Source organism: Sus scrofa, chromosome 5 (assembly GCF_000003025.6).
Source record: "Sus scrofa isolate TJ Tabasco breed Duroc chromosome 5, Sscrofa11.1, whole genome shotgun sequence".
NCBI lineage: Eukaryota > Metazoa > Chordata > Mammalia > Artiodactyla > Suidae > Sus > Sus scrofa.
Window position 1 is genome coordinate 22,789,880 of NC_010447.5, and position 24,746 is coordinate 22,814,625.

The window sequence follows — 24,746 nt, forward strand, 5'->3', positions numbered from 1 at the left end:
GGGCGGATCCAGAAGCCTACCAATCAGAAAGCGGCACGCTGGCGTTGGCCCCGCCTCATCCCCTACATCCGCCACTCAGGAGCTCCTCGGCCCCGCCCCCATCACCTCCTCCCGCTTGGGGGTCGACTTCGTGTTGGACCCGGAAGTGGCTTTGGGTCACGAGGCTTCGCGGAGGAGGTGAGTGAGTCATGCGCGCGCGCGGAGGGGAGAGCTGGAGGGGGGAGGGGAGGAAAGGGGGGCGGGGATGATGCAATGTTTGGCAACCGGTGTCTGCGCGCGCACGCGCGCAAGGGACTGAGAGGGTAGTGGGAGGTGCGGGGGGTGGGGGTGCGGGGAAGAGGCGAGAGGGCGGGGCGCCAGCTCCCGGCACCCAACGGCCCCAACGGTTTTCAACCCGTCACCCCTAAGCTGCGGTGTGAAATCTCTCTGCAGCTTGTCTCTCTCTAGAGCTCATGTTCCACCCACCTGACATTAGCCCCCGTTCTATTTCCTCCATAAGGGACTCCCATTTTCCTCGCTTACCACCCTCTCCCAGCTAATGGACAGAAGGTCTTTTAAACATCCTTCCTTTGAAAATTTGCATCCATCAAGATTGTTTGCATCCTCTCCAGTTTTCTTAAAGGGGTCTTTTCTTTTAGCCCCCTGATTTCTTCCAAAGAGGCTGAAGAACTTGAATCCCCTTGGTGGTCATTTTCAGTTCCTCCCCTCTGAAGAGCACCCTTAGACGTTTATCTTTGCAAAGTTTCTGATGAGCCCTCAGCAAGCCAGAATTCATGTTCATTGCCGGGTGGACCGGATTCTGTCCCCCCCCCCCCCCACGTGGTGCTCTGGTGCCCTTCACCCAAGCCTGGGCCCGCCCTTTTCAGTGTACCACACCTGCAAGTCCTGTGACTCCCTGCTGTGAGGAGCCGGGCCCAGGCCTCCTGACTTCTAGGTGGGCTACAGTAGAGCCTTGTTGCCTGGAACACTGCTTGCACGTGAGCACACTACTGCTATGGAGTGGATTGTCAGGAGCCCAGATTCTAGCTTCAGCGGTCCTTCACTTGTCCATGAATCCTAGGGCAGCCACCTAATCTCTCTGTGCCTCGCCGTTCTGGTTCTCAAATACAAGATAATGAATTGTGAAAGTAAAATGAAAGACTTACGAACTTGGAGGCAGCTTGAACAAAAATGAAAAGCACCATGCAAAATTCAAAGTATTTTTCCAGTGCCATTAGGTAGAAAACATAGGCCATGTGGTGTCCTGTTACATATCCTCATACCCTCATGGGGGCAGCCAGAGTTTGTCCTAAGTAGAAACTGTCATAAGACCGCTTGTCGCTAGATAGCAGGTATAGGTGGTAGCGTGACGGTGACAAGTCCTTGGCCAGGCCTGCACCATTGCTCTAGACCTCCATTTCTCCTTCTGTAAGTGGAGGCGGGGGTGGATTGGACCAGATGGTCTCTCCTGGTCCAAAGACATGACCAGGTCGTCAGTGACAGGCAGAGGTCATGTGACTTGACAGGCCGGGGTCGTGTTGTGACATGTTGACCTGGGGAGGCGGGTCAAGTCTCAGCACACTACCCGGGAAGCCTTTGGGGCGGGGCAGGGCAAGTCGCGACTTTCATCTTTTGGGGCCAGCTCCTCCCGGACCTGGCATTCCTGGTTCCCCTAACAGATTGCGGCTTCGGAAGGGGCCCCTCCCCGAGGAGGGCTGGGATTGGCCACCAGTGGCCTGGGAAGAGGCTCGGATCCTTCCGCGGAGGGCGGGGGGCCGCGTGGGGTGTTTGTTCTCTTGGGGATTAATGGGGGGTTGTGGGGGAGGGGTAGGCGCGCTCCCGCATGCGCACTGCGACCCCTCCTGTTGGCTCGTCGTTGTCCGCTGGGCGGGGGCCCGGCCCCGCCCCTCTCCCGTCCGGGCAGCGGCGGCGGTGGCGGCGGCGGCGGCGGCGGCGGCAGCGGCGGCAGCGACGGCGGCGGCGGTAGCAGCCTGCGCAGTGCCTTCTGGGAACGGAATCCCCAGGGCTGCCCCTGGCCCCCATGGCGCATGCGCGGGAGGCCGCTCGGTGATCCGCGGCGGCGGCGGCGGCGCTTCCTGCTAGGACCGGCCAGGGCCGTACCGGAGGCTCGGGCTCCACCGACCCTCCTCCCACTCCCTCCCACTTACCCTCTGGGCCGCGACTGCGCAGGGCGGGGCCGGCCGAACCATGGGCCGCGGTGAGTGCAGGGCCCGGCCCCCCACCTCGCCCCTCCCCCTCCCCTCCCCTCCTGTCCCTACCCTCTGCCCCCGCGTCCTCTCGGCCTCTTTTCCCTGGCCCCATCCCCACTCCCCCGCCCTCACCTGCCCCCACCGTTTTTCCCTCTCACTGCTTGACTTTTGCCTTCTTCACCTCCTTCCCCTCAGTGCTTTGCCCACCCTCTACCCGCCCTCTCCCCAAGTTCCTTCCTACTTCATACGCCTTCCCCTCCTCCCCAAGCTGAGGGAAGCAGGCTGGGTGACAGGGCGCCTTGTTATGAGAGGGAAAGTTTAGAAGCCGCCAGTGTGGGGTGGGAGCGATGGTAAGGTTGGGGAGGATACTTGCAGGTTTGGAGGGCGTCCCCGTATATCAGAAGAGAATCCCTCTTGGAGCTAATTTGAAGCCAGTGGGACAGGAGGTGCTGAATCTCCTTGCCTTAGGCTTGGGGGGAAATCAGGAGCTTCTGAGGATCGTGGGAGAAGACAGAGCTGTGAGTCCAGCGTTTTAAGAAGACCCAGACGAAGTAGATCAGTGATTGTCTGATGGTGCCAGGCATGGGGGGAGTTGTGCTGGTACCACCCAAGCGGGCACTTGGGCAACTGCCTGGTGACCTCTGGGGCAGTCTGTACTTTTGTATGGTCTTCCTGAAGGGGAAGGAACAGCAGGAGCTAGAGTCTCTGGGAAACTTCCTACTGGCTTGGTATTGGGGGAATTAGCTCACACTTCTGGATGAAGGCTTTTTTCCTTGATGGGACAAAGGGTTCTCACCTATATATCTAGGGATTGAACTGCGATTCCTTGATCCCTCAGAGTTGAGGCTTTGACCCTCTGGTCCCCAGGGACTGGACATGGACGGGATGGTGGTAGACTCAGCAGATCCCTGAGATCTTTATGGATACTTAATCTATAGAAGATCTTTCCCTCGAGAGTATCCTGGGCTGTGGTGCTCTCCTAGGTTAGGCAGTTTCCTCACGGTCCCTTCTCTCTCCTGTGTTGCAGGTGTGGGCTAAATCGGCGGTCCCGGCTTTAGACTGGACCCCACAATGTTTGCAGAGATGTTCAGGTAGCCATGGTAGGGAGGCAGAGGGTTCCCCCTCATTCTCTCCCCCAGCTCTCTGAGGGTTTCCTCTTGCTGGCAAGTTCTCTTGAGTCTCCCCACAGCCTTTGCCTTTCTGGTGTACTCTCTCAGGTATCCAGCCCAGTTTAATCCTCCTAATGCTCACATGGATGTCTGTGTTATCAGGCACGTGGGAGCTGATTACACACAATGAATGGGGGCAATGAGAGCAGTGGAGCAGACAGAGCTGGGGGCCCTGTGGCCACATCTGTCCCCATCGGCTGGCAGCGCTGTGTTCGAGAGGGTGCTGTGCTCTATATCAGGTATGCCTTCCCAGAGTTCCCCAGTTTCTATCCCCAGGCCCTTTAGTTGCCTGAGTTTTCTGTCTCCCATCTCTCAAAGTCTAGATCTCTGGTGCTCTCTTGCTCATCTCTGTTCTGTCTTCCTTTCTCAGCTTTTTTGCTCTCTGTGCTCTGGCCCTTTGAATCCATTCTCCTTGTCTCTTCCCTGCTTTCTACCCTTCCTAGGAAGGTCTTTAATTAATCAACTGTTCTTTAAGAGTGTCTCCAGTTCACTGTCAACTAACCCCATACTCTCTGACCCTGTCCTCTTCCAGCCCAAGTGGCACAGAGCTGTCTTCCTTGGAGCAAACCCGGAGCTACCTCCTCAGCGATGGGACCTGCAAGTGCGGTCTGGAGTGTCCACTCAATGTCCCCAAGGTCAGAGTGGTGAGGGCTGCCAGAGAGCATAGGGACAAGCTGAGAGACTTAATGCAGATCACTGACTGTGGTAGCTCTTTTCACAGATTCCACCCCCTCGGGGTCGCTTTTTTCTACCTTACAGGTTTTCAACTTTGACCCTTTGGCCCCGGTGACCCTGGGTGGGGCTGGGGTGGGGCCAGCGTCAGAGGAGGACATGACCAAGCTGTGCAACCACCGGCGGAAAGCCGTTGCTATGGCAACTCTGTACCGCAGTATGGAGACCACCTGCTCACACTCTTCTCCTGGTGAGTCTTCTTCACTTTATGGAAGACTGAGGAAGACTTATGAGCCTGGAAGAGGGATGGTGGGAGGAGCTCTGTGAGAGGGAGCAAGGGGAAGGGTGGAGTGGGGAGCTGTTTGGTCAGAGGGGGGCACAGGGAGGCTGGGAGTTTATAGGAAAAGGGATGGGGAAGACAAAAGAAAATTCTCGGAAGGGGAGCCACAGGTTGATCCTTCATTTCTTTTATTGCAGGAGAGGGAGCGAGCCCCCAATTGTTCCACACTGTGTCCCCAGGGCCTCCCTCTGCCCGCCCTCCTTGTCGAGTCCCTCCTACAACTCCACTTAATGGGGGTCCTGGCTCCCTTCCCCCAGAAACACCCTCAGTTCCACAGGCCTTCCCCCCTCTAGCAGGCCCTGGGGGGCTCTTCCCACAGCCAAGGCTTCCTGACCCAGTCCCCTCTGGAGGCAGCAGCAGCCCTTGTTTCCTCCCAAGGGGTAATGCCCCCTCTCCAGCTCCACCTCCTCCCCCTGCTATTAGCCTCAATGCCCCCTCATACAACTGGGGAGCTGCTCTCCGGTCCAGCCTGGTGCCCCCTGACCTGGGCTCTCCTCCAGCCCCCCATGCCTCCTCCTCACCACCTTCTGACCCTCCTCTCTTCCATTGTAGTGATGCCTTAACACCCCCGCCCTGCCCCCAAGCAATAATCTCCCTGGTCCCCCTGGCCCTCCTGGTCCTGCCACACAGCCACCAGTGTCTTCAGCCACTATGCACCTGCCCCTGGTCCTGGGGCCTCTGGGAGGGGCCCCCACAGTGGAGGGGCCTGGGGCACCCCCCTTCCTTGCTAGCAGCCTACTCTCTGCAGCGGCCAAGGCACAGCATCCCCCACTTCCCCCTCCCAGCACTTTACAGGGCCGAAGGCCCCGTGCCCAGGCACCCTCAGCTTCCCACTCATCACCCCGTCCCTCTCAGCGTCGTCCCCGAAGACCCCCAACTGTATTGCGATTGCTAGAGGGGGGAGGCCCTCAAGCCCCTAGACGGAGCCGTCCTAGGGCCCCTGCTCCTACTCCCCAACCCTTTCCTCTCCCTGAGCCGTCCCAACCGATCCTCCCTTCCGTGCTGTCCCTGCTGGGACTCCCCACCCCTGGCCCTTCCCACTCTGATGGAAGCTTTAACCTTTTGGGGTCAGATGCACACCTTCCTCCTCCTCCTACCCTCTCCTCAGGGAGCCCTCCCCAGCCCAGGCACCCCATCCCACCCTCCCTGCCTGGGACCACCAGTGGCAGCCTCAGCAGTGTGCCAGGTATGTGAGTGTGGTGGAGACTTTCCTCCCTTCAGGCAGAGAGACAGCCAAGGTGTTTAGAGGAGAATTTAGAGGGCTCTGTGGTGGTTTTTTGGGCTGGAGGCAGGGAGGTTGAATTCTTTGGGCGCTGGGAGAAAGGGCCTCCCTTGAGCTGAACCTCTCTTTTCCTTTGCAGGTGCCCCTGCCCCACCAGCTGCCTCCAAAGCCCCCCTAGTCCCCAGCCCTGTGCTTCACAGCCCATCTGAAGCGCTGGGGCTGGGGGCGGGCCCAGCCTGCCCTCTGCCTCCCCTGGCTGGTGGGGAGGCTTTCCCTTTCCCCAGCCCTGAGCAGGGCCTGGCGCTGAGTGGAGCAGGTTTCCCGGGGATGCTAGGGGCCTTGCCTCTCCCTCTGAGTCTGGGGCAGCCTCCACCTTCTCCACTGCTTAGCCACAGTTTATTTGGTGTGCTGGCTGGGGGAGGGGGACAACCTCCCCCTGAGCCCTTGCTGGCCCCACCAGGGGGACCTGGCCCGCCTCTGGCCCCAGGCGAGCCTGAAGGGCCTTCACTTTTGGTGGCTTCCCTGCTTCCACCGCCCCCCTCAGACCTTCTTCCACCTCCTTCCGCCCCTCCTAGCAACCTCCTTGCCTCTTTCCTGCCCCTGTTGGCCCTGGGCCCCACAGCTGGGGATGGGGAGGGATCTGCAGAGGGAGCCGGGGGTCCAAGTGGGGAGACATTTTCAGGTTTGGGAGACCTGCCCCCCCTACTGTTCCCCCCACTCTCAGCCCCCCCTACCCTCATAGCTTTAAATTCTGCGCTGCTGGCTGCCAGCCTGGATCCCCCCTCGGGGACACACCCCCAGGTGAGGATAGGGGGTGAGTGGGTGGGACAGAACAAGAGTAGAATCAGAGATGGGAACTGGGAATCAAAGGCTTTCAGTTTCATGTTTGAGCTCTTCCTCAGGGCCTTTGGGGAGGGCTTAGTTCTTGGCTGGGGGTAGGATGCCTGCAAGAACTGGGTCTGTATTTAATAAGCATGGCCTACTTCATGTGAGGCTTCAGTGAGATCGTGTATGTGAAAGTGCTATATACATTTACTGAATACTTTACACATGTAAATGCTATAACCAGTCTCTCTCCTTAGCCCTGTGTCCTCAGTGCCCCCCAACCTGGACCACCTACCTCCAGTGTCACCACGGCAACTACTGACCCGGGGGCCTCCTCTCTGGGCAAGGCCCCCTCCAACTCAGGGAGACCCCCCCAACTCCTTAGCCCTCTGCTGAGTGCCAGCCTGCTGGGTGAGTCTGAGGGAAGACTGATGCTGGAGAGAAGAAAGGAAGCAGAAATTGGGAGTAGAGGCTGGATGAATTAGGGAAGAAAGTCTGACCACGAGGATAAAGCCTAGAACAATAGGGTCTGCTCAGCCTAATTGGTTTGCCTGGGGAGACCCTTGACTTTGTAATTCCTCAGCAGGTGACCTGTCTTCGCTGACCAGCAGCCCTGGGACCCTCCCCAGTCTGTTGCAGCCTCCTGGTCCTCTTCTCTCTGGCCAGTTGGGGCTGCAGCTCCTCCCTGGGGGGGGAGCTCCTCCACCCCTCTCAGAGGCTTCTAGTCCCCTAGCCTGCCTGCTACAGAGTCTCCAGGTGAGGGTGTGAGTGTGTGTACAGTTAGAGAATGAAATATAGACGTTTTAAGTTACAGTAGCAAAAGGGAACGGTATTTTGAAACTGAGATGTTGTTTTGCCTGCAGATCCCTCCAGAGCAGCCAGAAGCCCCCTGTCTGCCCCCTGAGAGCCCCACCTCAGCCCTTGAACCAGAGCCTGCCGGGCCTCCCCTCAGTGCCTTAGCCCCACCCCACAGTTCTCCCGACCCCCCAGTCCCTGAGCTGCTCACTGGGAGGGGGTCAGGGAAACGGGGCCGGAGGGGAGGAGGGGGACTTAGGGGCATTAACGGTGAGGCCAGGCCAGGCCGGGGTCGAAAGCCTGGCAGCCGGCGGGAGCCTGGCCGACTGGCCCTCAAGTGGGGGGCACGTGGTGGCTTCAATGGACAAATGGAACGGTCCCCAAGAAGGACCCACCACTGGCAGCATAATGGGGAGCTGGCTGAAGGGGATGCTGAGCCCAAGGATCCATCCCCTCCTGGGCCCCATTCTGAGGACCTTAAGGTGAGTACAGAGTGTTGATGGTCTGGGCACAGGGCTCTGAGGAAAGGCTAAGGCCACAGTGCCTTGTCCTAACTTTTCCGACACACACAGTGCATCTTTTCTCAGGTGCCCCCGGGGGTAGTCAGAAAGTCTCGTCGTGGCCGGAGGAGAAAATACAAGTGAGTTTTGGGCCCACCACAGTTACTGGCCTTTCCCCATTTTTTGTTGGGTTTGTAGAAATATCTAACGAGTGACTTAGCTTTTAAAAAGGCAGATACTTCCATATGAATAAGGATATCGTGCCTTTATTATCCAAATGTAGAAAGTCTCCCACCCACACCCTGAAATTCACCTGGTGCTTGGGAAGGTGTTCCTGATCACCTGTGCCCCTCATTGCAGCCCTACCCGGAACAGCAACAGCTCCCGCCAGGACGTCACCTTGGACCCCAGCCCCACGACCCGCGTAAGTGTGCCTCACAGTGTGGGTGGGAGGGAGTGTATTTGAGGGATGAAGCAGGGGAAAAAGGTTAGAGGGAGTGGGGAGAAATAAAGGACATCCTGATACCTAGCTGTTCGATCACTTCTTTCAACTTGCCCTCTTGTATAGGCGGCTGTCCCTCTGCCTCCCCGGGCCCGCCCTGGCCGTCCTGCCAAAAACAAGAGGAGGAAACTGGCCCCATAGCAGCCATACCCGGAGCTGGATCTGACCCTGATTGGGGAGAGCTGAGTGCTGAGCCTTGGGAGCCCCTGCCAGCCACCTGCACCTGTGGACAGTGGGTGGGGGCACTACTCCCCACTCAGAGCACAAATGCAACCCCTTCCCCCACAATCCCATCCTGAGCCATTGCAGGGGGTAGGGAAGCTCACCCCCCTCCCCCCCAAAGCCATGTCACTGAAAAGGCCTGGGGGGGTGGTATATGGCCCTCTCCCCACCAGGCTAAGGGGAACACCCCCTTCCCCAGGTCTTTTATTTGTTTTAAGTTATTTTTGCACAAATGACTCTTTTATATTTAATTCGACTTCATTGCCTCCCTTCTTGAAGCCAGCAGGCTCAGTTTACAAACCTGTGAGCTACTGTTGGCTGCTGCCCTCCTTCCCAGTGAAAGGTACAAAGCAATAAGCATCATGCATCCTCCCCTCACCCCTCAACACCCCTCTGCCTCTGGCTCAGGTTGCTCAAAGCACAGATCCCCTCTTACCCCTGTCCCCAAGTTTGAAACACATAGCCTCGTTTCAAGGTGTAGCCAGCTTCCCTCTACTTTCCTCTGGGATATAAAAAGGGGGTAAGGGGGCAAAGAGAGCCCTCTGGGTCTCTCCTCCCATACACACTACACTGCCCCTTCTCCCCCCATCAAAATGCTCAGAGACGTTGTGATGATGCGACTGAGGATTATGCAACGTGGTCCAACCGGAGCGGCCAGCATGACCAGCTGTCCAGGGGCTGCCTCCTGCCTTTTCTTTTGTAAAGACAAGACCCTTGGGAGTTTTAATTCTGTTTTGTACTTGCCCTGTGGGGCCTCCACTGCTTTTCTATGGGAGACACTCTTAATTTAACAGATGAGAATATTTTGAAACTCTGGCTCTGACTCTGTCCTCATTTTTTCCTTAGCTCTTTAGTAAGAACAGGTTACAATTTAAATCCTTCTCTTGTAGTAAAAGGTGCCTTAGACTGCCTGTTATGCTGTCATTGTCTCTCAGTGCTGCCTCTTCCCCAGGAAACAGCAGAGGCCACATAGAGTACAACAGCATTTAATGGTCAGAAACAGTTGTACAGTATTATAACCAGCCATAGAAGCTGTGCTGGAGGACAGGACCCATCCCTTCCCCACACCAGGCAAAGCAGTACTGGACAGAAGCTGGCACGTGGCTGGGCCCAGGTCCTCATCCTCATGGCCTGAGGGGAGACCACCATCTAATATCCCCCAGCTACCACTCTACTCTTCAGAGGAGGGGTGTAAGCCCCACATGCAAGAAGAACCCCTTGCCCCCAGTGTCAAATGGGATGGGGATGCGAGAGTTATGGTTAAGGGGAAACCCTGTGTAAGGTGTTAACGGAGTTCAAAGGGGTAGGGATTACCCCTGTTCTCCATCTCCCAAAGGTGCTCACTTTCCCAGCTTCTTCATCCGTTCATCAATGTTGGCAAAATTCCCCTCAACTGTGGACAGGTTTTCACGCATCGTTGTCTGCACCTAAAAAGTGAGAGAGATGTCTTACTCTTTGTCAGGTTCAAGTGCTTACCTGGGTAAGGACCTGAAGAAATTCTCTTAGAGGAGACAAAAAAGAAATGGGGAGTTCCCGTTGTGGCTCAGTGGTTAATGAATCTGACTAGAAACCATGAGGTTGCAGGTTCGATCCCTGGCCTTGCTCAGTGGGTTAAGGATCCAGTGTTGCTGTGGGCTGTGGCGTAAGCTGGTAGCCACGGCTCTGATTAGATCCCTAGCCTGGGAACCTCCATATACCGCGGGTGTGGCCCCAGAAAAAAAAAAAAAAGAAACGGAAACATACGGAGTTTCTGTGTGGCTCAGTGAGTGGGTTAAGGATCTGGCATTGTCACTGCAGATGCTCGGGTCTCAGCTGTGGTGTGGGTTCAATCCCTGGCCCAGCAACTTCTACATGCCGCAAAAAAGAAAGTGAAATACAGCTTATGGATCCCAGAGTAGAAATGTTAGCATACCAATTTCCAGGCTACTTTGGGTACCAAAGACCCAGCTCAGGGCCTGTCAAATAGGAAGGACTTTTAAGAATTCTCATCCTGCCTTTAACCAGAAGAGTTCTTTTTATCAGTTTTATGTAATGAGGGCCAAGTAAGACATTGCTGAAATGAGTTTCACTGGTTCAAAATTATAGAAAACTTCTCTAGAGGAAGAACATACTATACTAAGCACTTTATTTATCTTGATGGTCCTGTGATAGCAGACTCTCAACTTTAGTGCTTCCCCCAGCACTAAGAACAGTGCCTCCAACACAGACCAAGGACTATGTGCTGGGCGCTGCTGGGACAATGAAGGCAAAGGTGAGGCTCACTGCCCGGCCTCAGGAAGTGGTGGAATCAGGTTGGAGCCAAGCTCCTAATTTCAAACTCATGTTCCTTCCAATGTGATGTGCTCAGGAACATCTGGATGAGGACCCAGGGTGGGTAAAACCAAGCTGAGACTACAGAGGGAAGGGGTAAAAACTAAGGTTTATTGAACTAACACATCACTTGTACTATTACAGCTAATCCATATAACTCAGGTAGGTATAATTTTCCGGACAGTAAGATGAGATTCATAGGTTAAATAAATTGTCAAAAGTCCCACAACCATTGAGAAACAGTTTGGAGACAAACCAGGCCCCTGCCACGCCACCATGCCACCAAAGAGGCCAAGGCAGAGCCCTGAGGGAAAAAGAGGCAGAACCTAGCCTGAGTGTGCTGGAGCAGGGAGGTAGCCAACTGATAAAGGGGCACACACCTGGGTTAAGAGAGTGGCGTTGTCCTTAAGGGAACAAGCGATCATCTGCTGTGTGGTATCCAAGTGTGTCAGAAGCTGACCAAACTGCATGGCTACGAAAGAAGGTCAGAACAGTATGCGTGGAGATGGGATCCGTAACCAGAGAGAAGGGAGGAGAAACTGCCCACTTTCCAGTTCCTCTTCGCACCCCTGGCAGCTGGCGTCCCACCTTGTTCATGCAGCTGCTTGATGGTGACGAGTCTCTGCACCAGCTCAGGAAGGGTGGAGGCAATGGGGCTCCAGCGCTGTATGGTTTCATACAGCTGGTGCACCTGGAGGACAAGACAGTAGTTCACACCACCAGGGTGAGGCAAGGTCAACTTGGTGGGGCAAGAGTGAAGCAAGCCTTTTCTCAGCTGCTAAGAGTTTATGAAGAGAGGGACCTGACGAATCAGTGCTCTCATGCTTCGCTCTCACCACCAGGAAGGGTACATGAGGAAGCAGGAAAGGGTATGAAAGTGGAGGAAAGGTCTCTTCCTGACCTTGCTTTGTGTATCTGCATCTTCTACAGAAGCTTTATGCTTGGCAATCTCATTCACTTTTCCCAGGACACTCTGAAAGCACAGATTTTAAGGATAGGAGTGAGGGCATCTGGCTTCCAAAGTCACGAGCTACTAGTAATCCAATTTGACCCCACCAAATACCTGTAGCCGAGCCTCCACTTGGTCCAAAACTGCGAGGTCCAGGGCACTCACCTTCGCCTGCAACAGCTCTACAGTCTCCTGGGAGTGGAGATTGGGACAAGCTTCATGAAGGGGAAAGAATCAGACTAGAAGAGGCCACCCCATACTCCACTGGAGGTAATTAACAAATAGCTACAGGCCCAAGAACAATCCTTCAAGCAAACTCAATCCCAGTATCGCCTCCGTAATCCAAACACTCCAGTTTCTTTCACACTTACCATAAGGCAGGCTCCCTGCAGACCTGCAGAAAGGGGATTCTGATAGGAAAAAGGAGGAAGGAAGTGTCAGTGGTTTTTTTTTTTTTTTTTTTTTTGTCTTTTGTTGTTGTTGCTATCTCTTGGGCCGCTCCCGCGGCATATGGAGGTTCCCAGGCTAGGGGTTGAATCGGAGTTGTAGCCACTGGCCTACGCCAGAGCCACAGCAATGCGGGATCCGAGCTGCGTCTGCAACCTACACCACAGCTCACGGCAACGCCGGATCGTTAACCCACTGAGCAAGGGCAGGGACCGAACCCACGACCTCATGGTTCCTAGTCGGATTCGTTAACCACTGCGCCACGACGGGAACTCCATTTTTTTTTTTTTTTAGTGGTTCTTATATCTCCATGTAATTACCACTGTCTCCCATCCTTTCCTCTTCCAGCAGCCAACTACTGGCTGATCCTGCAACTGGAGCCCTTTCCTGACGGCTCCCAGGATTCTGTGGAATGCTGCGATCTTAGGGTTCAAGGTGCAGGATGTGAGGGTCTGGCTAAGTACAGGAGAGCACCTGACCTGAGCATCCTGATCACAGCGTACAGTTGCTTCCAGCTCTGTCAGACGCTTCTCGAGTTCTGCCACCTAGGGGGGAGGAAGGAGGGGAGAACTGCCATCCATCTCCCTGCTGCTGCGGCAGGAGGTAGGATCCTGCTCCTTGCTTCTCTGCTCACTACTCCCCTCCCCCTTCCCCACCACTCTGCCAAAGGACTTCTTTCCCTGAAACACACCCCTAGTCACAATCTTAAAATCTTAATCCAGAGTAGTCAGGGAGACACGGAGAATGAGGAAATCATCAAAAGGAAATCAAGTGTTTCCAGCACCCTCTCCTCGGATGTGGTCCCTTGGAAGGAGGCGGGAAATTTTCCAGGGCCACATCTCCCAGCCAGCACTACCTACATACTTACTTTGGCAGCTTGGGAGAACTTGTCCTGCTCAGGCCGAGAATGTAGTTCGTAAGTGACAAGGCTGCTATCTGGGGGGCTCCCACTGGTGGTCTTTCCCCCTGAACCAGCCCCCTTGGTGTTCTTTGTTGCTTCCAGCTGCAGCAGTAGGCGCCTGGGTCAGGAAACCAGTAATAACATCATGACTTGAAGGATGAGGGTCAGCACAGTCACTCAATCCTCCCACACAGTCAGCTTTAAGGAACAGCCAGGCCACTGCTCCCCTGTCAGTGTCCCTGTCGGTGCCTGGCTGAGTCCCTCTACACCCTGATCAGCAATGATTTCCCAATGAAGTCTGGAACCCACTTAGCCAGAGCTCCATCGGGGTCAGTAAGGTTGATTGCGGCATCTGGTCCCAGCAGCTTCTCCAGATGGGAAGCAACCAGCTGCTGCTTCAGGGCTGCCAGCTGTTTAGCCAGCACCACGGGGGTCAGCTTCTCCTCGGTGGCTGACTCCTTCACTGTCATCTGGTATGAAAACAAAGAGACAGTGAGGGGCAAGAATGAATCAGGGTGGAGGAAAACAGATCAAGACCCTTAAAGATGACTGTGGTTGGAAGTTACTGGAACGGTCCTTGCCCACCCATGGCACTGAATGTAAATTCATGCGCATTCCTAAACTCTGCAAACTGCAGCCTTCTTTATCCAGGAGCTTAGGGAATCCTCCTCCTCCTGCTGGGAGGTCTTCCTCTGCTGTGTAAGTCAGAACAGAGAGGGGAGAAGAGAGCTTATAGTTACCTTGATCTTCTCGACTTCAGTTGTCAGCTCTTGGACCTCATGCAGTAGTCTCTGGTACTTTTGCTGAGGTGTCTCCTTCACTCCCAGACCCTCTCCAAGCTAGAGAACAAGCACAGATGGGTTCCCTGTACTGAGACGCTACATTTCCCAGGACCGGGAACCTCAAGAATTTATCCAAACCCAAGCCTAGTCTGTAAAGGTATCATATCCAACTCAGAATCCATAACACCCCAGTAAAGAACTAGAGATAGGTGGAGGCCTGGAGAAGCTCCAAAGCAAACAAATGGTGGGGGGGGGGCACGAAGCACTCTCAACTGCATCTTGCTGGGTTCCTCAGGGCCCCCAACCAGAGAGAAGCTTGGAATTCCAACCATGTCCCTTGATCGCTGTCCTAAATGCCCACTGGATACATCACTACCCCATTCCCATCAACACAAACCATCTCATATTCTCCAGATTCATATCCTGTTCTCTTGGTTTTGCCAATTCGATCTGAGAAATCTGCCAAGAAAAGAAGATGGAATTGAGGGCCTGGTCTAGACCCAGGGCAAGTCATGGTCTCAGGTAATTGTGAGGGCTTCCATGAGAGAGCTCTTTTCCCAAAACAAGAGTCAGTGAGGTCTGAGGTCAGGCTTCCCCACCCAATTTCCAACCCAGTCTCACCAAGGCCCTTTGTTCCCACTCTCTTGTCTTTGAACTTGTCATAGGCAGCATTGGGATTGACAATGATGTGCTCCACACTTGTACTCGTCAGCTCCTCCTGCAGGAACAGGTAATTCAGACCAAGGACAGACTCAGTCCCACCCTAGAACCTCCCTGACCCCACAAAATCTCCAAACCATTAGGAGACTGGGCCCTACTTTCCGAAGGGGAAAGAAGGGTGGCTCCATTCCAGGCTGCTGAACCAGGTTCACCCTAGGAAATGGAAGCTTCCTGATAAATTTGGAGTCTCAGTTGTATAAATATTAACACCCTAATTCAATCGGGAACAGAGGCAGCATAACCTCCCCACCCATTCTGTACATAAGCCTCCCCATCCCCTCCCTCTCCCCGATCCAACTGGGCCCTCCCAGTTATCTGGCACACACCATGCACTCAGGGCAAGAAACCAACCTGACCTCTTTTGACCTCCCCCTCCCAAAAGTAAATTTCTTTGCTGCCGAGGAAATCCATTTTCTAGCTAACCTCCCATCCTTGCTGGAGGGAAAGAGGAGACACCTAACTCTGAGGGTGAACATCTGGACTTTAACTTGCTGCTGAGGGGAGGACACCAACTCTTAGATCCAAGAGGAAAGTTGGAGAGGGCCTGACCAGAAGCCCTGTCTCCAGGCTGCCACAAGGCCAGGGAATTCAGGGGGTAGAGAGAAGAGGCAAAGGCTTACTGCATTATTTCTTAAGGAACATCTTAGAAGCAATGAGCATAAGCTGCATCGGTTTGCCAAGAGAGTACTAATGGGCAAAGGCCACGTGTAAGTGCTGAAATGGAGAGAGTCCAGCATTTTTTTCAAAGAGAAGCTGCAGAACCTGCCTTTTCTCTCTGACCCCTCTGCTGGTTCTCAAGCCCTGAAGTGCTTCCAGAAACAGGGGACATGGTAAAGAAAGTGAAAGAGATTTCACTCTAGAAACTGAAGCAGAGAGGGTCCCTCCTTCCTAGACATCTATTAGGTGTTCAGACTCTTAATAACCACACTGAGACCAGGCCCTCCAGACTGCAGGTCTCCCCTTCAGTTGTCAGCAGTCCAACAGGTCCCACTACGTTACTGAAGGAAGCGGAGGAGACCTCAGAATCCTTTTCTGTTGGGGTGGACGTCTCCGCCTTCTACAAAAGGAAGGCCAAGTTGAGTCTTCTTTCTTTTAGCTAGAACTACGGTTCTCAAACTTGGCTGCACCACAGAATCATTTAGAAAAGGGAAAAACAAAAACAAACAAGAAACCCAAAGAGGCCTGGGCTCACCTCTGTAGACGGATTTAATTGTTCTGGTGTAGGGCCAGGGTAGTAGGCCAGTTTAAAAGCTGCCCAGTCATGGTAACACATAGCTAGGAGGGAGAAGCTCTATCTGCATGTGAGTCCTAGGGGTTTGAGGGGGGCAGTGAGGATGAAGAGACATGGAGAAAGAGCAGCAGACACAATCTGTCCTTCATCCCTGGTCTGCTGTTATACAAGGAATCAGTGTGACCGGCAGCTTTACAAATAAGGGAGGAGGGGGGTGAGGAGAAAAGGGCAAGGCTGATCTTTACCTCTTCTTCAGAGAATTGCTGGGCAGAGGGGTGAGAGCCCAAGATTACAGGAAAATAACAGGGTTCAGTGTCCTACATGTAAGAGCCTAAAGGGAGAAAGGACTGAGTCTCAAATTATTCTCTCTTTCATCTTCTCTGAAATGTGATGGCCAGAGCACTCACCGGCCAAAGAATCGTGTGGTCTCTGGCCTCTAAAAAGTGTTTGTCTGAGAAGGACTTAGGTCCAGGAAAGAACATCACCTTCTCTCAAGTTCACCCTCAAGAATAGGCCACTCCACCCTGTCAGTGCCCTGACCAAGGACAATGAGGTAGGGAAAAAAAACCCAAAAAATTTATTTAAAAAACAAAACAAAAAAACAACACTTCTTTGGGAGGCAGTCTACAGCCCAAGAAATCAGTCATAGCGATAATTTGTTAAGCCCTTATTATGGGCCAGGCACTATGCAGATGAGAACCTATTTTGTTTCTTTTTTTCTTTTTTTGGCCGTGCCTTTGGCACACGGAAGTTCCCAGGCCAGGGGCTGAACCCATGCCACAGCAGTGACCAGAGCCACAGCAGAGACAACACAGGATCCTTAATCCACTGAGATACGAGGGAACTCCCCTACTTTATCTTCCCTTTTTTCAATAGGGAAGATGAGAGTGAAAAAGGGTCAACAGGAGTTCCCGTCGGGGCGCAGTGGTTAACGAATCCGACTAGGAACCATGAGGTTGTGGGTTCGATCCCTGCCCTTGCTCAGTGGGTTAATGATCCGACATTGCCATGAGCTGTGGTGTAGGTTGCAGATGCGGCTCGGATCCCGAGTTGCTGTGGCTCTGGCATAGGCTGGCAGCTACAGCTCCGATTCGACCTCTAGCCTGGGAACCTCCATATGCCACTGGAGCGGCCCAACAAATGGCAAAAAAGACCAAAAAAAAAAAAAAAAAAAAAGGGTCAACAAACAGTGAGATTCAGGGGTTCTGGACAGTAGCAGGGATGGCCAGTGCTCTCATCTCACTATTGCTGCTGTAGGAGCATGTCCGGGGCTGGAAGGGCTGCCGACGCTGGTATCCTCTCAGAGCCTTTCCGAGGGTGTGGCCCCAGAGACTCAGGTGGACAGCATACTTTAGTCCTCTGGTGGCACCTACTCCGCCATGTCTCAGAGATCTGGGGGCATGGGTCAAAGGCAGTGTCATTACAGTGATTTGTGAGATGGGAAAAGGTTGTTGGCTGGGGCTGTATAGAGGGACGAAAGATTTAGTAGAGACAAAAGGACAGAGAAACAATTGCCCATCACAGCACACCCCGTTAAAAAGCAGATGAAAGGTCAGGCTTCTTACCAGCTCCTTGTGGTTTCCCCAGAGGTGAGAAAATCAAAAGAGTTAAAAGGTAAGGGAGTGGGGAAATGGGGGTAAGGGAGGGAAAAAAAAGACAAAATTGTTATTAGCAAATTGTCACATGCACTACATGACAGTCTTCAAACATACTGCACCACAGGGCCCAGGGATCCTAGCAAAATTTGGGGGCCAAGAAATTTTAGCTGGGGTCACCACATACCCCAAGAGAAAGAAGAGTTTGGACCCTTTCCTCTCTGGTGGTGAGGATGTCATGAAGCTTTGCTGTTAACAGCAGCAATTCGGGATCATCTGAGAACTAGCAGTTAGATGCTGCAAGCTAGTGGCATGGAAGAGGAAAGGGGGAAGAGAAGGCTGAGGTGGAGGGGAAGCTGTAGAAATGGCAGAATATGAAGCAGAGGCTGTGAAGATAGATTCTGAGGACCTGAAGCTGATTGAGGGTCCCTGATTCTCAATGCAGTGGGCAGGGGGTGGTTCATGGCTCAAGTCTTCCTGTCTCTCCGTTTCTTTAGTTCTGACGACTTAGGTGTTAGATGGCAGAATCAGTCACAATGAGGGTGTTCACATGGGTAGTTTGATATGATTTTAGGTTAAGCAGAACAAAATATGTCGGGTACACATGCTGAGTTTAAGGAAATGCGAAGTACCTAATTGCAGCCCTCTTCTCACTCTGCTCTAAGAGGAGAAGCAGGGCAAATCCCGGTCCCTTGTGTAGTCTGATGTTTGTATCCATCTTGAGTGGCTGGTAACTCATCCTACAGCTCTGAGGGATCCAGAGCGATTCTGCATGATGTGCTAACACGATGAGTCCAGAAGACACCAAGACACCAAGATTCACAGCTACCAAGAAACATGTGCGGGGAGTTCCCGTCGGGGCTCAGTGGAAACGAATCTGAGTAGCATCCATGAGGACGCAGGTTCAATCCTGGCCTTGCTCAGTGGGTTAAGGATCCGGTGTTGCCGTGAGCTATGTTACAGGTTGCAGCTCGGCTAGGATCTGGTGTTGCCGTGGCTGTGGTATAGGCCGGTGGCTACAGCTCCAATTCAACCCCTAACCCGGGAACCTCCATATGCTGCGAGTGAGGTCCTAACAAGACCAAAAAAAAAAAAAAAAAAAAAAAAAAAAGAAAGAAAAAAAAAACATGTGCAGAACACATTTCTTCAACCCTCTGTTTCCATGGTTCATAGGAGTTGGAGGGTAGACACTGGGGAAAGGTGAGAGTATTTCAAGGAGACCTTATTTTAGTCCAGGCCACTTAGATAAGGCTCCATTTCTAGGCAAGACCGGTAAAGGACTGCCAGGAGGGGAAACCTAGCTATATGCACTGCCTCTCCAGGAGCTCTGCTCAGGAAGTGTTGGGGGGTCGAGGATGGTTATATGTACACGAAAACACTTAATGGTATAAAGGCAACTGCATCCTGCCCCAGAGATTTCAGCTAGATTCTTCTGAACTTCAATCTCTTCAGCCTCTGTCTCATGCCAGGGTCCAGGTATGGTCAAGACTCCCCTTTCAGCTCAGGGTAGAGGTGGATCCAGGTCCTATGGTCTAAGTCGGGGATGTCACTGCAGAGACGGTGTAGGCACTCACAGGTGCACACATGCAAACACACGGGGGGAGGCACACACACCGTATCCTTCTCTGACTTGCCAAGCTAAAACCACCTTGAGAGAAACTCAAGAAAAAAGGGGACAATGGCCCCTAAATTCAAGTTCAAATCATGAGGAAGAGGCAGAATGGGGGAGGACAGAAAATCAAAAAAAAAAAAAAAAAAAAGGAAAAGTGGTATATTACTTTGTAAATAGTATATACCACCTCCAGGTCTGACCAATGGGTAGGTTGGGAAATGAGATTTTAGGGATAATTCCTGTAACCTGAAGTGGTAACAGTCACCATGGGAACCTAATACACCCAGCCAACTTGGTTAGAAAATTCTAAGCGCCCTGATCCCAGCTACCAGTTTACCTGGCACATAACTCCCAGTCCCTCTCACTAATAATCTCTCAGACTGGCCAGGGCTGTTTGGCTAAGTGGCTGTGTCTTAGAGATAAGACCTGAAGTTCTAGATCAGACAGGGGAAGAGGTCACTGCCATTCTCTGAGGCTGTTCAGACTCTCTGTCAACAGTGCAGCCAGGGGGACTTCAGAACCATGATGACCATGACAAGAAGATGAAAAGTACTGCAGAATGAAACTGTCCAGGATGGTCAGCATAGTGCTGGCCATCCGACCACTTCTAAAGGAGGGACACAGAAACAGAAAGACTTTGTGAAAGCACAAAGAACCCAAGTTAGTAACCAAAAAAAATGCAGAAAACACCCTTTCCTACCCATTTACCTTCCTCTAAAGGTTTAGCATAGGGGAATATTAAAATGAAGTTTTTACCAGGGATAAACCACATACAGCTAGGAAGTGAGGACTGTGACTGTCCCCCCTCTTCTCCACCCTTGTGTAGAATGGCTAAACATCATTCCTTTCTCTTAACTCCATTTGAGTCTGAGGAGGAGAAAGGCAACCCCACTTGTAACTCCAGCTCTCAAATGCCTCATGTCCAGAAGCATTCCTAGCCTCCATGTTTCTATCCCATCCTCCATTGGACAGTTTTATTCTGCAGATCTCACAAGGGGAAGAGACAATGATTCATGAATTATAGTTGTGCTTCTAAACCTTGATTAATGATCTTAAACCATGAGGCCAGCAGGTCCCGAAGTGACCCAGCTAGGGATGCATCAGAATTTAAAACAATTAACTGCAACAACAGCACAGTGACAGAGCATTGCATGCGAGATGGCAGATGATGAAAACATGCAAAGAAGAAGCATCGAATGGTCTTACTTGTGCAAACTAGTGTCCAGGCAAGGTGGTGAGGAGGGAGGATGGGGGAAGCATTAGGAAAAACTCAGGTAAGTTCAAGTGCGCCAACAGTCAATGAACACAATCAAGCATACTCTGTGATATCCCAAACTCTAAGGAAGAGAACTTGCTATTTCTCATCTCAGGTGGTGGAGTGTCCAGCATTACCTACCCTTTGGAGAACGGAAGCCTCTGCCAGAGCCCCACCAAACTATGGCTGGGTCATTTTTCCCCCTTCCGCATGGCACCAGGGGTAGTTATGGCACAAAGGGAGACACTAAATTTTATTTCTAATGAGGTTTTCTAAATTTACTCTCCTTGCTCCAGCAGTTCAAAAGACATGAGCAGAATGTCTCACAGACCCAAAGGCAGGCCCTGGGCTCGGGCTGGGTGGGGGAGATTCCAGTCGGGACCTAGCTTCCCTGACAAGACATTTTAAGAAAAGTTTCCAATAAGCCCATCACTCCTATCAACCCAGGAGTGTCTGAAATGCAGAGAGGGGAATCTTCCTAGATTTTGGAAGAAAGGGCTAGCCTGTGCAGTTTTCTGGCTCATTCACTTTAGAATATTTTACTTGCTGTTAAAATTGTTTTAAAGGGATAGCAGGAAAATCAGGGTCCTCTTTACCAAAAATAAAACCTTCTATTACTTTCCTCCCCACTATGGCAAAAGTTAAACTAGCAATTATAATCTTGAGGGGCTATTAGAAGATATTGTTTCCTTCAGCAGCCCAATTTCTTCCACAGTGGAGCAATCCGAGGAAGGAGGTGAAAAGACATCAGAGTCAACACCATTTATTTCTTTAAATAAAAATCTGGAGACTGCCTGGAAAGGTTCCAAAAGTAGCTGGTCAGATGGGTTGTCTCCAGGGAAGGGAACGGAGCAGGGGCAGGGAGGGGTGGTGGGAAGAGACACTTTACGTTCTATGTGCATATTTTACCTATTTGAAAAACTAATAAAATTAAAGTTGAAAATAATCTGGAGACCAAGGCAGAGCATGCCATTGCCAGGGGTTAAGAAGGCAACTGAAACCTTATGGTTCAGCCACAATAGTGGGGATATGCACTGTTGCCTGGACTAGGTCTTGGGTGAGAAGGTGAGAAGGGGATAGGTTGCTAGTGAGAATCCAGGCCTCACGGAAATGAGGTCTGACTGTCAAGTACTGCCCACGGCTCCTCAAGTTGCACATTTACGTCAGTATCAAGAGCAGTGACAGAACCATTATTCAGCTGACTTCCTGAAAGCTGCTCTCCTAAGGCCCCCAGGGACATGCAGGGGCCAGAGACATTAGCTGACATAAGGAAACATCTCAGGCCTCCCCCAACCCTGCCAGGGCTCCTGAAGTGGCTGAAGGTCTGCCCACCCCACTCCTTCCTCCCTAGTGGTGGACAGTCATTTAGCTGAGCCTTAGGTGATGGAGCAACTCAGCCCCTCTTGTATTTACCATCCGGTTCCTATATACTTCTATGCTGGCATCCTGAGCAACATGCCACAGGAAATGAACACTTACGTTGTCCTCTCCCCATCAGCCACCCCATTAGATGCTACTAAAATAGGCTGCTCAGGCTCAGCAGGGAAAAACAGCCAATCAGGGCTGCACATTCAGCTTCTTCCATGCCTGGGATGAGTGTCATGTTCAGTTTATTAAGAGATGTCCCAGTAACTTCAAAAGGAAAATTACAATGTATTCTTGGTTTGGAAAGGGGACTGCTATAATACTGTTTGTAGAATAGTCAGTGACAAAGGGACAAAGTTCCACTCATTAAGTCACCATGAAGGCTTTATATTCTACAGGCAGAAGCCTAGGCCATAGTTGACCAGTCTTTGGACTACGGTAGTGGAATGAAGTCCTCGGTATACACATTCCGGCCCTTATCCTAATAAGATACCTCGCGAGTGACTGGTGCATACCCAGGTCCTTGAGCAACAACATTTGCATTATCTCCAATACTCAAGCTTGGAGGACAGACTGACATGCCAGCAAGTACAGAAGCCACAAGGAACACACCACCAAGAGAGGGGACAGGGAAGGTGTTCCACACAAAGTAGGAACCACTTCCACATCGGGGAAATCAAATAAGGAATAAGTGAGTACGCCAAGCCATACATTATAAGCCAGCAACCAGCATTCTCCAGAACTACCCAGCCCCACAGACATAGCCACAGGACTTACAGACACACATACTGAGCCTATTCCCACTGACTCTTGGTGACAACTTAATTGAGATCTCACCCCATCGATGTAAACCTAGCCCAGATCTCCGTGGAAATAACAGAACCTCAAACACATCCTATGAGACGTTGTAAGAGATCTTTGCTCCCCTTGGCACTTACATATAGAGTTTTTACTATGTTGATTTCATTCAATTTTTTCTTCCATGTTTCCTAACTCTCCCATTAGTCTGGGGGATTTTTGAGGGCAGGGACATTTTTTCCTTGGCTGTGCACAAAAATCAACATAGAATGAACACATGCAATAAAAAATGCCAAGTGGTTTCCCTAATGGTTAATATTGCCCATAGGTAATTCCTTCCTGCTCAGGGTTCCTGGATCTTAAACTGCTACCAGGGTCTCTCCTCGGCTGATACAACAGATTTATGTTCCTCCTCAAATGTCTTTTGCTCTGACCAGGTCCCTTATCTTCCTAAAATCTCCAATTCATTTTCTTGCTCTTTGCCCAATGGCTACTGGATATTCTCATGAAAGAGTATTCCTCCATACTTCAAGGTCTAGCTCTTGGTAGGATACTAATGAACATATACCGAGTGATATATTGTATGAAACAGAAGACCTAGGTCTTAACCTCAAGAAGTTTCTAAGTACTCAGGCTTCATGATTCACTACTATGGCCGAGCACCAGCCCCCAACCTGTTTTGAGACATATAAATTTTATTTAAAAAGCCAAAGTAGCAGGTCTTTTACCTTTAATTCCACTGACCTGACCCTTCTTCCAGGCATTGCTCAATTATAAGCCCTGCAACCTAAATACCACCCGGACTGGGTTGGCATACCCGCTTATTGCTGGTTGTTCGCCAGAAAAGGGAAAGGGCCTGCCTAGGGAGGAGAAGTCAGTCCAGAGGAGTCCTGAGGCAGCACATGGTCTTACCGCATCAAACTCCGCTTGGTCATCCTCAGGCAGGTCGCTGGTTTCATAAACATCTGGCTCGTTCCTGGCCTGCAGGTAGAAGCAAGGACCACCCAACCTCACTACCCAGCACCCACCAACACCCCTGACCCCACAACACTTGAACAAGTTAACACAGAAGGCAGACTGTGAGGGCAGGATTCTGCCCCCCTTCTTTTTCACCTGCCCGATGAACTGCAGGTCAGTTCCCATGTCTTAGAGGGATCTGAGGGTAAATGGTGAGTGTAGGTGATGACAGAGATGTTACCCTGAATCTGAAGGGGGGCGGGTCCTCCGCAATCATTATGTCAGAAGCAGAAATGCTATGCTCAAATCAGGCCCTGTACACCATTACCTTAGCACAAGGGTTCAGAGTGACTCAGGACCTTAGTACCCAAGGTCTTATCCCAACCCCCACCCCGAGTGCCAGCAGGGCAGCACAAAGGGAGGGTATGTGTTGGCACGTGCGGGCGTTAGGGTGGAGGTTCTCAGAGGACAGAGTTCTCCATCTGGCACAAGAGGGGTTCTGTCATGGTACCCTCTTCACTCTCGCCGGGTGAAGGCCATCACCAAATGGCCTGGTATGTGTGTCCAGGGTGGGGAATGGCGGGGGCTCATGGGAAGATGTGGGGAGGTACGGGTGGTGCTGACACGGATGGCAGAAACATTCGGGCACAGCGCTAAGTGCCCGGAGACCATTTCTGGGTGGAGACACCGGCGACTGCCAGAAAGGGGCCTTGTAGGCCCTCCCATGGCCCGACCCAGTCGGGTCGGAGGAGTCCGGAGGGCGCTGAGGACGGTCGGGGAGAGAGCGGCGGGAGCCCTTGGGGCGGAAGAAGGGTTGCAGGCGGGAAGGGTCACGGGTTGGTGTCTGTTGGGGGTCCTTAGGAGGTCGGAGGCGGGGTCCTGGGGAGCCGGGGCCGGCCGTGTACTCACAATGCCGGGAAGGTCGGCGTATTTAGGGTCCGCCATGGCGGCGGCGAGGCGGGGTTGGGGGACCGGGGCCTCGGTGGAGCCGGGGCCGGTGTTCGGGTAAGGGAGAGGCTGGGTCCGGGTCCAGGTTAAGGCGGCCGCAAAGGGAGCGGCGGAGGAGGCGGAGGAGTAGGAAGTCTCGCGACAGGGGTAATACAGAGGGAGGGTAAAGCAAAAGTCGCGAGAACAGCCCGCTACCCCACCCCTGGAAAAGCAGGGATTGGCGAGAACAAGGCCAGGGAATGAGGTAATGGCGGGGAAACGCCTCCTAGGATTGTGGGATGTGTAGTCTTGGCTGACCTGGCTTGGGTGGGGACCGACAATAACGCGCCTTGAGAGTTACTTCATACAACTTATTTTCTTTCATTTTTACATAAATTCTGTAAAAACGCTTTTATAATATTTTCTTTTCAGTTGAATAAATGTGGACTCCTAGAAATTAA

The 24,746-nt window shown here is 52.3% G+C and overlaps 3 protein-coding genes across 5 annotated transcripts in view; 2 read left to right on the forward strand and 1 right to left on the reverse strand.

Annotated features, from left to right (window-relative positions):
• Positions 341-9,252, forward strand: MBD6 (methyl-CpG binding domain protein 6). Its single transcript, XM_013997655.2, is given in 14 exon segments — positions 341-2,197; positions 3,217-3,280; positions 3,461-3,597; positions 3,891-3,993; positions 4,118-4,280; positions 4,508-4,942; positions 4,945-5,556; positions 5,732-6,393; positions 6,675-6,828; positions 7,004-7,173; positions 7,281-7,694; positions 7,800-7,852; positions 8,073-8,136; positions 8,281-9,252. Coding segments are annotated over 12 exon segments (3,018 nt in total). The 5' UTR covers positions 341-2,197; positions 3,217-3,280; positions 3,461-3,484; the 3' UTR covers positions 8,356-9,252.
• DCTN2 (dynactin subunit 2) lies at positions 9,407-24,479 on the reverse strand. Of its 3 annotated transcripts, XM_021091879.1 has the most exons (16): positions 24,268-24,456; positions 23,314-23,382; positions 20,190-20,198; positions 17,342-17,347; positions 14,447-14,543; positions 14,223-14,284; positions 13,784-13,882; positions 13,353-13,513; positions 13,011-13,161; positions 12,622-12,687; positions 12,067-12,105; positions 11,810-11,887; positions 11,648-11,719; positions 11,335-11,437; positions 11,127-11,218; positions 9,407-9,863 (listed from the first exon to the last, which is right to left on the reverse strand). In XM_021091879.1, exons 1-16 carry the CDS (start codon positions 24,301-24,303, stop codon positions 9,777-9,779), a joined length of 1,227 nt encoding a protein of 408 aa, XP_020947538.1. In that variant the 5' UTR covers positions 24,304-24,456; the 3' UTR covers positions 9,407-9,776. The 3 variants fall into 3 exon arrangements, with proteins under 3 accessions (XP_020947538.1, XP_020947539.1, XP_020947540.1); XM_021091880.1 differs by lacking the exon at positions 20,190-20,198 and having other exon boundaries at positions 24,268-24,479; XM_021091881.1 differs by lacking the exons at positions 17,342-17,347; positions 20,190-20,198 and having other exon boundaries at positions 24,268-24,479.
• Positions 23,738-24,746, forward strand: part of KIF5A (kinesin family member 5A) — a 38,360-nt gene continuing 37,351 nt past the window's right edge. Inside the window, exon 1 of the mRNA XM_021091865.1 lies at positions 23,738-23,912. The gene's annotated coding sequence lies outside the window, so the exon portion shown is untranslated. The remainder of the gene's footprint in view (positions 23,913-24,746) is intronic.